This window comes from Anopheles funestus, chromosome 3RL (assembly GCF_943734845.2).
Source record: "Anopheles funestus chromosome 3RL, idAnoFuneDA-416_04, whole genome shotgun sequence".
Classification (NCBI taxonomy): Eukaryota; Metazoa; Arthropoda; class Insecta; order Diptera; family Culicidae; genus Anopheles; species Anopheles funestus.
Window position 1 is genome coordinate 6,690,024 of NC_064599.1, and position 12,266 is coordinate 6,702,289.

A 12,266-nucleotide genomic window follows, 5' to 3' on the forward strand; every position below is an offset into this window, starting at 1 on the left:
TGCAATGATTACTTACTTCCTAATAAACATAGCTCTACTATTTATTTTGTACTAGGCATAATAACGGAAACAAATATTTAAATTACGCAAGCTGAAAAAACACACAGAACAGACACATCGTTTTTGCATCGTTCCACGTTCAAACGCCAGGTTATAAACACATTTATTTGTGTATTCGATTTTGTAGCGAACCCTGCCCGGCACAATGTTTACCTAAATTTGGCGTAGATTTTCTCGTTCAATTGTTTGTTTCTCTCGTACCGAGTGCACATGGCAATTGTATCGTGATCGTGCCCAATCGGATACGAACTGCATTTAATTGCAGTATTTCCGGGCCCCCGGTTTGGGAGAATATTGCGTTCCGGTGTGAGTGTTTGTGAAGTTGACGCATTTAAGGCATCAGAAACTTAACCATTCACGAGCTGTGCTTGTCGTCGTCTTCCTGTGCATTGCTGATCATTGCGTTTCCGTGTGTTGCATTTTAATGTGCCGGCCATTGCAGAGAAAACGTTTAGCAAAATATTGCATTTAAGGTGAATATGGTGGTTTCTGTATGTTAAATATATCTCCGGGCTAGGGAAGAATGCTGCGTTTCTATTGTAGGTCTCTCTCTATTTGTGTTTCCCTTCGCGGAGCTAAAAATACAACGCAATTCGGACGAAAAATGCCGTAAAATTGGTTGTGCTTTCTGTTTTCTCCCTTGCACAAATCTTGTCGGGGTGCGTATGGCGCACGGCAAAAGCTAAAAGCGAACGGTTGGCCTTCGCAAGTGTGAAATTACACCAACAGCGTTGAAGAGTGATGCACTAACGCCTGTCGCTTACTTCTTGCCAGCGTTCTATTTATCTTTTCGAATCAATTTTAAAACAAACAATATTCACTATTGAGCTAAATCGTTGACAAAATGCTGGAAGGAAACATACAAAGAAAGCACTTAATGTGAGAGGATTTTCCTGGAATCCGGATTGCATATCTCGAGCCAGTTGACTCAGCTATACAATTGTGTCTTCTTTCTGATGGAATCTTTGTCAAGCAGCTGCAGCGCATACCGCTACCAATTCGTATCTTGTTTATATTTCTTCTCAAGCCTCGAGTTTCACATGCCGAGTTGCTGCCATACCAAATGTGGTTAGATTACTGCTGACTCACTTCTAGATTTGTAGCGTAAAATGTGTAAATTAAACAGTATGTCTGGTCGTGAGGTTTATTCGACCGTCACGAATATTGCACACATGCTCAAAAAAATGTGTAAAAAAACTGGATTCCTATTGAACAAAATAGTTTTAACACTGTTTATCATAATTCAAGTGGTAATTAAAGTTTACTCATCATTCCTTTAGGAAAATAAACGCTTAAACCTATTATTCATAATGACCCAGAAAAGCTATATCGACTAGTGTTGCTTCCATATTCACATCCACGAAGAAAAGTGTCGCTTTCACTTTCTTCTCCGCAATAGTTTCAACATGTGTGACGAAATGTGCCATAAGTCCAAAGTCACGGAATGGTCGGTAAACCAGCAAAACCAAAGCGTTCAACTGGTGTTCCAGCAATGGGGGAACACCTCCCGGTATTTCCACCCGTGCAATTGTTTGTGTATTGGTGAAATTCCTTATCGTAAAATGATCGGCTTTCTCCTTTGGTGGGTGGAAGTACGCATGATGGAAAAGCTGATGAATATTAGCCATCATTAGGTTCAGTTTCAGAGTGTACGATGCGATGCACAACTGATTATCAAATATCGAAACCTAATTTAATTAGGTTTTTAACAAAATTAAAACACCGAACGTTAAGTGATAAAACGTATAGGATCGATCAAATTGTTTGTAAATGTTTGTTTTCAATAAAATGATTTTTGTTCCATATTGTAGGTTAACACACATTTAAATCTCGCTGGATGAATCACGAAGGGTGCGCTACTCCCCGAACTACCCTTTGTGATTTACCTGTATAATGGCCAGAAAATGGTTTACCTCGACCCGCAATGTCCGACAAAACATTCCCCTGTGGTCTTGCCATTTGCAGGTTCCAGTAGAAGAACGAACAACCTTCTCGCACGGGCTAAAAAAGCGCGCGCGCGCGACCCATGTGCGTGTCGAAGGTTAATTCTAAGTGGAAACTAAACCTCCCTAAGGCTTTTCACTCCCACCGTACGCCGTCGGTGTGAGGGATGGTGAAGGGGGAAGGAAAAAGCGAGAAAGAGCCAACTCAACACAGCATAGAAATATGTACATTCAACTGTTGTTTTGGTGCGTGTGGTTCTATCTAACCACGCTCTAGACACGCCACAAAGAGACACGCACACACAGCAAAAGTGTCTCTATTTCGTACCACCCTCCCCGCTAGTCAGATGACGTAAGACGGCATCGACGCCAAGCTGGCGGCTGCAAACGAGACCCGGTTTATGTTCACTTTCGCCATTGCCGACGGGCCTGCCGGTTGAGATGAATTGAATGGTAACGAAAGGAATTTGGTTGGTTGACCATAGTACCATCGTACAAATGGGGTGGTTTTTGGGGGTCTGGTGTGTGGTAGGGGCGGTAGCAGTGACTTGGATCGATACACCACTATTCGTCCAGTTTCAGGGACGTGTGGTTGACAAAAAGATTTTGGCTACCATGCGGGTATGGGCGAATCAGTTCTATGTTGACTGAGGACTGAGGCTCATAAACTGGGAGAGGTTACAGATCGTGTAGGTGAAGAAAAGACATATATTTCGCGCCAATTGATATTTAAATTTGTTTTTGCAATTCATGTTTTATTAAATTAAGCATCAATTGTAATTAATTGAAGTGTAAATTTACTAACGCGCAGCATAAAATTAAATGTGAACCGTTCAAACGACATCTTTGTGTTGCTCGTAAAATGTGCTTATCACAGTTTTCGAGTACATGCGACCATCTTTCAATTGGATAAGATAATTCGCTGTCGTAACTGTGTACAATACAGTCTTATCGGGGTTATATTACTTTGTCCACCAAATTGCTTTATCTCTTGCATTAACTTTTCACGTTCCTTCTCTTTACATTTTTGCAGTTACAAAAACGCAGTACATCAAACGCCAACCTTGTGCGGAGCTGAAATTCGTTTTTGGTGCTTCATTAAATATCGCACAATTCCAGTATGAATCCACAACAGCAACCACAAGCACCGTACGCACCGTACGCACCACAGTACCAAGCGTATACGGATCAGCCGGGATATCCACAACCGGCCGGTGGTTATCCGCCAGCACCATATCCTCCACCGGGAACGGTAAGCTACAATTCCCATTCATGGAATGGTATTTGCTTTTGTTTTAATGGCCTTTTTTAATTTTAGCATTTGATTACTTTAATGTAACTTTAATTTGCACCAAACATTTAAAAAATGCTTGTTATTGCAAGAAGCGGTCAGTATGCATTCAAGGGAACTGATCAAGCTTGTTGCATGTTGATTTATGTACGATAGTTGTGTTGTGACTAACTGCACTACTGCAAGTGGTGAAATAAACAAATGAATGAATCAGCGAACGGTCAGCGTACCGAGGGTGTCGTTTCGTAATGAGATTACACTGTTCGTACTTAATAGGAAGCACGGTTTCGTTGAAATTGCAAGAGGTGTTCCCCGTGCAAATGTTCGCCGAATGGATCGACCTTCCATCGAGCTTACGCCGATGAATAATCTGAACAACTGATTATGGCATTTATTTATTTTTTAAACCATGAATTGAGCTTAGCATTGTTTACAAAAATCAAAACATTTAGAAAACGTATCACTTTCCATTTGAAATATTTATGCGATAACCTTCTTCAATCGGAATTGAACCAGAAAGACGATTAAAAACTATTAGTAGCGCTCTGTGTATTGATATCAGTAGTAAGAATTCGCATTTAGTGCGATGAATATGTGGTTTGACGCAAATCGTACACAGTTAAATTGGTGTGTAATGAAACACTTGGGTAGGATGAATCATCCCCTTGCACAGTGATGATACCGATTGTCCAAACGCTATTAGATGCTTTGCCCGACGTGCTTCGCTGCTCGTCACACGTATTAGTAATTATTTGGCAGACCAGTAGTAGCATTTGTGTAGCATGTGTTTGGGACCCTACTATTAGAAGTACCCGTCACGATCCGTAAACATTGCTTGCATGTATGCTTGGTTCGCGCCCACGAATAGAGTGGCTAATTCACGATAAGAACATTTCCGCTGCCGGCCATGTGGCAAATGAAAGCGGCAAAGTGACAGCACCCATTCGGAGTGGGTTTTCTTTTTGTGTCGATATGTTTATCGGCTATCGCGCTTAGTTACATTTGTCACCTCACATTGAACGGTTCGGCATACTGTCGATTCTGTTGCATTTGGTTCCCATCTTTGTGAGAAACGTACGAACCGCGAAACGTGTGTGAATTTAACGTCAGTGATCGTGTGTTAATATTATGGAATATAATAATAAAAATGAGGTGAGAAATTAGGACGGAAATTTAGTGTTAAAGACAATTTAAAATTGCGTTAAATGCTTCACTAGAAGGTGTATTATTTAAATACTTCTAATTGCACTTGTTTAGAGCATATGAAATATTTTGTTTTACCCCTACCTTTAAGTGCTTTATGTGTTTGTAGCATTTGTTTGCTTTTAAAGCGCTGTATTCTCGCATGTTTCGTGTTCTTCATTTAGCGTTTGTTGCGTCTGTCGATCGAGTTGTAAATATTTTCTTCCAAACCTGTAAACAATATGCTGCGCTTGGTCTCGCATCTTCGGTATGGAATAATAATGTATCCAATGTTTGGTTTTTGCGAAGCTATTTCATAACCCTACAGTCGATGCCGGTCTGGTTGCCCGATCGCCATCAACAATTGTGTGTCTTATCTTAGCATTGAGTGCAATATCGCTGCTGTATGCGATTGATTGTGATAACGATAATGTTTTTTTCTTTACACATTACTTGCACTTACCTGTGTGTAGCTTGGAGTTTAAATTATTGTACAACTAATGTTGCTGATTGACCATACGGCAATGAGCCGACATACTGGAATGAAATAAAACAAAAAGATAAATAATTAATGGTGCTGTTGGTTTTGAGTGTTTGCTTGATGTTTTGATATGGCAAGATTGCATAGGTAATTGAAACAAAAATATCGACGAGAGATTTTAAATATTGTCCTTCGAAATGAAAATTTTTGGTTGTACAAAGTTTGTGTCAAAATTATTTTTGATTCTCTCTCTCTTTCTCTGCTTTGATATAAGATTAATTTTTCTATAAAACACGCTTTTTTATTAGTTATTATTTATTCTTTACTTTCTGTTCTTTATCGGTGTCGGATGTTCATTTCTCAACCTTGATGTTGGCTTCGATGTTGTGGTGATGGTATTTTGGGGTTTTATTTAACTCGTCTATTGTTCTTCGCACCAGCAAAGTCCTCAGCCGGGCTATTGGGTAATTGCACATTTCGTTTAAGCTAAATTAACGCTTTTAAAGTTTTGTCACACTACGACATGAAGCATAAATGGCTTAATTGATTCAATCAATTTTTTAGGGCTCTCCATACCCTCCGGCCGGCCAGGGATTCGCACAACCGCAACAAATGTACGCACCGAATCAACCGTACGGGGGCGGTTACCAGCCGGTCATGGTTCAGCCAGGCATGCCCGGACATCCACCGCCGGTAATGGGACAACCGATTCCAGGTAAGAAGCACGCAACGGAGTACGCAAAGTCAATGTTATCAACCTAACCCTGACGGACACACAATCGCACATAGTTTTTGATTGTTAAGCACACTGTCGAAGTACCCGATCGGTTGGGCAAACAAACCACACCACCGTGACATATGTACGTTTCGTGTCGTATGTATATTTAACGAACGCTGTCGGTTTTCTCGTTCATCATCGAAAATTGATTCTCTTTCCATTCCGACCTTTCGTCGGTTTGAATATCGCGATTCCGTTACACAATGGCAAGTGGGAAACCTTTGAAACATTAATTATATCGTGATCCGATTGAATAACTGTTGCATTCGGATAATGGGTGACATAATTTCCGCTACATTTACCACCAAAAGACCGGAAGAGAGACGGTATTGATAAGGTGTTGAACCTCTTGTGTTGACACAATATTATCTCCAAAGCGTAGGAAAAGCGATATTGATGGACGGGCGGTGGTGAAGGAGGAAATATTGATGGAGTGGAGTATGGAGTTGTGAAAGAGCTTACTGAGAAATAAGGGATGATAAGAGACGCATATTGACTTTGTGATGAAACTTTGCCAGAAGGTTAACTGTGAATAGTGATTGGGTAATAATCTTTATAAATGACCTTATCTCTCAAGTAATGCGTATAGACATTAGATTAGTTTGTTATGATCAGATTTATAATGTTTCTTTTTTATTGTATACATCGATCGTAGTACAATGATATGGTAGATTGTATTATATAGACTATCTACATGTAATTTATTAGAATTCATGTATAAATGCTCTAATGATCACATGCCGTGACGATCGGTCTAATATCCTGAAAGGTTACGTGGCATATAACAGCCATGATCTAGTAGATCGTTAGATCCACGAAAAATAAGAATACAGCTGGTAATTTGTTGTGTTTCGTACAACAATAATACTACCACACAATCAAACGGCCTCTCAGTTGCTTATCAATTGCCTACCTAACAGAAACTACGTTGAGAAAAGCACTGTACGATTGCAGCATGTTGTTAACCCTTCGATACGGCCTTCGATTAATATGATTGACTACGGCAAGAAGACGTGCAGTTCAATAACCCTATTGAACGTCCATTCTTTCACTATCTCATATGCTTTCCCTGTACTGCATTCGATGCTTGTTAGACGTTGTGCATACTGGACTATCTGTTGCATTCTTTGAAGTAAGACGTTCGGTTCTTCGGGTCCATCGATTAGTAAGGGACAATACACCATAAGTAAACGGTCGAAGAGTGATCACAATATTCCCGTCTTCCAATGGAGTGTTAGAAGAAGTGTTGATTATACCACGATCTTCAACACCCTGCTCAGGAAATTCGTTCCAATGCGCCCGAATAACCGTGTCCCATAACAAGGGGTAACGTTTATTTAAATTGTGATATCAACAGTAACGTGTTGCACGTTGCTGTGTGGCCACCTTGCTTATCGCGGGTGTAGTGCAATAAAATGGAATCTTTGACGGACCGAGAACTCACAGTCGTCCCAGAATCCGTCGGTGAAAAGATACGCTGAGGTGATTGCGTAGAGAACGCATGCTGTGTGTGCGGCTGTGTATCGCCGTTGGTCAACAGACCAGCGCATACCACTTGCAATGTAGATGAGCGACAAACTGAGGATTACTTTACTAGTGGACTAATAGGAAATGATAAGGTTAAATTAAATCCAATTGTGTGTGGCAGCAGATCGCACGGAGAGTTGCTCCGTTGCAGTACAAGAAGGGCAAATTCATTGCTGTGCGTGAAGTGAAAGGTTTAGGTTCTTTTTCCGTGCTCGGACAGTACAGTGATTGTGCTTCTTACGCGAAACGATGGTTCGTAAAACGGTGGAAATCAATCCGGAAGAACGTTCCGTGCGCCGTCCGATGGTTTCGGAGTTCGGATCGATTGTTAGCGTAGCGGAAAGTGCATCGGGAATGGATGAAAGTGGCCCGGACAGTATGGCGCACTGTACAGTGGATTGTGATCGTGGCAGCTCACGATCACCTTACGATCGGGCCCGCTTTCTGTTACGTTTTGTGGAGGAGAAAATGTTCAATCTTGGCCGGCAGCTACACATTCGGCAGGGCAAAGCGTCAATACGCCGCATGCTGCGATTCATACCGGGCGTCCGGAAGTCGGCCAAAGCGAAAGGTTACGAGCATTTGATAACGGATGAAGAGCGCAGGTTGGTTTGTTGTGTGATAAACGGTGAATTTATCTTATCGAGCGGGGAACTTTAATGAGAAACAAACAACGATTTTATGCCAAACCGGAACCGATTACGTTCCAAAACCCAAGATATCTACAACTTAAAATTGGGATCCTTATTCTCGATCTCGCGTATTGTAGACACATTTAGAAAATGTGTCAAATGTTCACTCAAAGATCTCAAACATTTGTATTTGAAAGAGATCCTCAGTGACTTCAAGATCCTCTTCGTATTGAAGATGCAGAAATTGTAGTGAAACTACTTCTAGTAGTGATGTGCTCAAACTGATTCAAAAAAGTTAATTTTAAAAAGTTTGCTTTAATCGTCATTGCATAATTTCTTTTACTTAAACTTAAATTTTTGTTCGTCGTTGCAGCAAGAGTTAGAAACACGCACCCTTATCGCATGTATTTCTTGAGCAACGCTTAACATGCACAAAACAAATTAAAATTAGTTGTGCAACTGAACGTAGATAAGGTTAATGATTATTCCCAACACTATCAAAATTGTTCGAAGGAGAATCTGGGTTGAAATAACCAGTTCCACTAACAAGTTGTCGATTAGAGTTACTGAGTGCTTTATAAGAACGTAATATGCTAGCTTATTTACAACTTGTTATCGCTTCTTCACCCTGCCCTCACACCAGGTGGTTGGATGCCTATTCCGCAAGGGATACCGAACTGTCCACCCGGCTTGGAATACCTTACTGCCATTGATCAGCTGCTCGTGCACCAGAAGGTGGAGTTGCTGGAAGCCTTCACCGGCTTCGAGACGGCCAACAAGTACACGGTCAAGAATACGCTCGGTCAGAAAGTGTACTGGGCGATGGAGGATACCGGCTGCTGCAACCGGATGTGCTGCGGTGCTGCACGTGCCTTCGACATGAAGGTGCTCGACACGTTCCAGAACGAGGTGCTGCACTTTAATCGTCCGCTGCGTTGCAGCTCCTGTTGGTTCCCGTGCTGTTTGCAGACGATGGAGGTAACCGCACCGCCCGGTAATGTGATCGGGTACGTCGAGCAGGACTGGTCCATCCTAACGCCCCAGTTCAGCATTAAGGATCAGAATGGTGATACGGTACTGAAGATTTCCGGTCCATTCTGCACATTCAGCATCTGTGGTGATGTTGAGTTTGAGGTGTGTATCGTGTGGTTAGCTTATGGTTTAAAACGGGACGGAAATAATTGGAACTTCATTCGTGTTTTCACAGGTACTTTCCACCAACGGGACGCAGGTGGGCAAGATCAGCAAACAGTGGTCCGGACTGGGCCGGGAAATGTTTACCGATGCAGATCATTTCGGTATTAACTTCCCGATGGATCTGGACGTGAGGGTGAAGGCAACCCTGCTAGGGGCACTGTTTTTGATTGTAAGGAATCGCACACGACCGCACAAACTGTTATCATCAGAACGGTAATGCTGATGTAAAGCTTTCTCTCTCTCTTTTAGGACTACATGTTCTTCGAAAAATCTGGCAACAAGGAACAGGATCGACCGGGAATGTTTTAAATACGATGGCATTTCCCTGCCATTTGGTGGCGACGACGGACGTGGTAGTGTTCATGTACTTTTGTTACTATACTTTAAGAAGTTCGATTGCTCGGCGTATATGTCCGTTCTTCGTTTATCGTTTTTTTTTGTTCGTATTTTGTTCATCAATCAACACCATTGATACCTTCCAAAGCTGTTGACGATTGTTACCGTGGTAATACCAAAATTCATCCAAACCATTTTTAGAGACCGTCCCCGCTAGAGTTTGTTGTTACGCATTGTGAAATGCAAGCCTCAAGAAAGAGCCGAGATCGGTACGGTTTCATCCAGAACAAAGCACAAATAATTGCGTCGGCTTCATGAGAAACCATAAGAAAAGGGCCTTTACCAGTGTTTGCGTTTAGAATGGGAGAAGCATCAGTGCAGAAAACGGTGTAAAACCATGCATGAGTATATCTACTTACTAAGTAGCTTATAAAATTAAATGTAATGAAGAAAACTCTGTGAAGCAAACGTATGATTACAACGCACATAATCGAATTGATGTGATGTATGAAAATGAACACATTTTTTTCGTTTTTTTTTCTCACCAACTGTACCCAAACAAACAAACAAACAACGACGCAAGATGTGTGTGCCGAAAGTATACAAAAGTGCACTGCTGAAACGTACCATAAACGACTGCTAGAAGTGCTAGCAGGTACAATCTGAAACGAAGTTTTAAAGTTTAAGAAGAGGGAAGAAAGTTTTTGTGTTTCCGACGATATACATTTGAACTAAAGGGAACTAAATTTCCTTAACTACTGGAGTATGGATGCGCAACACACAATGAACGTTAAGCATAAAATATACATCTCTATACAAAACTTGCTGCCTCACACGTTTTTGTTACTAGTTTACTCTTTATATATACAACTACGGTTAAGACTTTTGCATAATGATTGGTACTGCTGTTACAATCAATATTAACGTGAAACCAATAGTACCGCCATGGATGTTAGATTAACCATTTCTTCCTTCAAAATCGCTCCCATTTATTATCTATCTACTCAAATCAATCGTTGTGGATTGTTCAACACAGAAGAAATAAAGGCTTTGTGGCTTGTATCGTATATTTGTATAAATGAAGAACTTCTTCATGCTGGGTGAAGCAGAAGTTTAACGCTTGCAAGAGGGACTAAAGAATTTCAACTACACGAAAGTTAACGCTACATGTACCGTAAGCTGTAATATGAATGTTATATGAAAATATAAGAAACACTCTCAACTAGCGCTATTATGGATCATTTATATAGTTTATTAGACGATTTATTGCCACTGGTTTATACTTCAGCTAATCGTTTTATTCTTCGTTATTACGCTCTTTTTTAATTTATTCACCACCCAAAAACGTTTCGTTCCGCTGCTGTATTTGGCGCTGGGGGGGAAAAAAAGGAAACGAAGCTACAAAACGCAAATGTGACACACGATGTGGACCCCACCATTTCTTTAACGAGCATCGAAACAATGGCATTTTGTGTGTGTGTTTTTTATTCGTAGCTTCGTCTGGTTCGTTTTGTAAGTGCATTCGTATCTTTTTTTTTTCTTTCGCCTACAGTTTTTGTCTGCTAGTCTTCTTCATTATGTATGCATATACGGGTGCGAATTTGATTACTTTCTGTATTTGTGTATGGTAAAACAAAAAACCAAACGACAAAAAAAAAATACTGCTTTTCCCCTAACTGGCCGTTCCTAACCGGGTGAACCCGGCGCGCGTTTTTTTGGGGAGAAAAAATTGTTGCGACGAAAACGGGACGCAAGATTGTATTTTTGGGAGAGTTTCGTGTGTAATAAAATGTTAGCGAAACCATGGTGGTGTATTTAAATAATAATATGGTTACCGGTGTTTGTAAAGTCTCTCTTTTTTTCTTAAATAATGTTTCGACTTAAACAAAACCTTCTCCCCGACACAAGTTGACCGGACATTATCGTTAGGTTAGCAGCATCGAGTCATAAATCATTTCTTCTTCACTTTTCAGTTGCCCGTGGATAGGTAGCATAGGTGAAAGTAAGTTACCGTTCGTATCGCCCGTGTAAAGTACGTGTAAAGTTCTTAAAGAGGAGTGTAAGGGGCGAAACAAACCAAAAAAAGAAGACAAATCAAACCGCGCACCAAGTTTTGCGCAACCGTACGCGAAGATTTGCCAGTTGTAGCAAGAACATACAAGCTCCGGCACAAGTGTTGATAGTATGGGTTTGAGTAGGAGATGCTTTCGTGGGGGTTTTTTGTGCGCTTGCCGGACTCGCGTTATGCTGTGCATTCGCATGCCGGTGTGTACAAGCCGGTCATATCGGCGAAAAAACAGAACCCACCATCAACATTAACGATGCGCGTTTTTGCTCTTGAAATGTTTATTTTATTTTCTCTTTTTAAGGTGGACTCGGGCCGTCCAACAGCATACAGGTTTTTGAGATTCGAAACCGGCAAGATAGCAGTGGTGGTATGCCGATCTTCTGCTTTTGTCGTGTGCAGCAGAAACACTATGGTGTGGTCGAGAACGCATTATGGTCAAATTTTCTGGATTTGATTCCATCATTTCAAATATCAAGAGATCATTAGAGGATTTGATTCCATCATTTCAAATATTAAGAGATCATTAGAGGATCTCTTTACGCTTTCAAATAAATGTTTTTTTCCACATGTTATCGATATTCTTAAACCAGTGAGACACGAATGAGTTGATCTAAGCATTATGAAAGGAGAGCTATGCGTCAATCAGAATATCACTCGATCGCCATGTCAAAAATCAAGGTTTTATATAAAAAACATGGAATATTGTTGTCTCTAAGTACGTAAATAATATATTCAAAATAAGTTCATATTTTGATGTTTACGATATTTAAC

General features: G+C 40.8%; 1 protein-coding gene across 5 annotated transcripts; it reads left to right on the forward strand.

Annotated features, from left to right (window-relative positions):
* The first annotated feature begins 205 nt into the window (after positions 1–205).
* On the forward strand, positions 206–10,652 carry LOC125771081 (phospholipid scramblase 1-like). Of its 5 annotated transcripts, XM_049441295.1 has the most exons (7): positions 206–533; positions 3,037–3,255; positions 5,398–5,421; positions 5,522–5,672; positions 8,538–9,028; positions 9,102–9,260; positions 9,341–10,652. In XM_049441295.1, exons 2-7 carry the CDS (start codon positions 3,124–3,126, stop codon positions 9,398–9,400), a joined length of 1,017 nt encoding a protein of 338 aa, XP_049297252.1. In that variant the 5' UTR covers positions 206–533; positions 3,037–3,123; the 3' UTR covers positions 9,401–10,652. The 5 variants fall into 5 exon arrangements, with proteins under 5 accessions (XP_049297252.1, XP_049297253.1, XP_049297254.1 ...); XM_049441296.1 differs by lacking the exon at positions 5,398–5,421; XM_049441297.1 differs by lacking the exons at positions 206–533; positions 3,037–3,255 and adding an exon at positions 3,369–4,446.
* The last annotated feature ends 1,614 nt before the right edge of the window (positions 10,653–12,266 follow it).

What these genes read in the sequence shown, in the direction of transcription:
- LOC125771081 (XM_049441295.1), top strand. Translation starts at nt 3,124, where the DNA reads ATGAATCCACAACAGCAACCACAAGCACCGTACGCACCGTACGCACCA. An exon ending in GTCCTCAGCCGGGCTATTGG is followed by an intron (nt 5,422 to 5,521) that starts GTAATTGCACAT and finishes TCAATTTTTTAG; the next exon opens with GGCTCTCCATACCCTCCGGC. An exon ending in TAGGGGCACTGTTTTTGATT is followed by an intron (nt 9,261 to 9,340) that starts GTAAGGAATCGC and finishes TCTCTCTTTTAG; the next exon opens with GACTACATGTTCTTCGAAAA.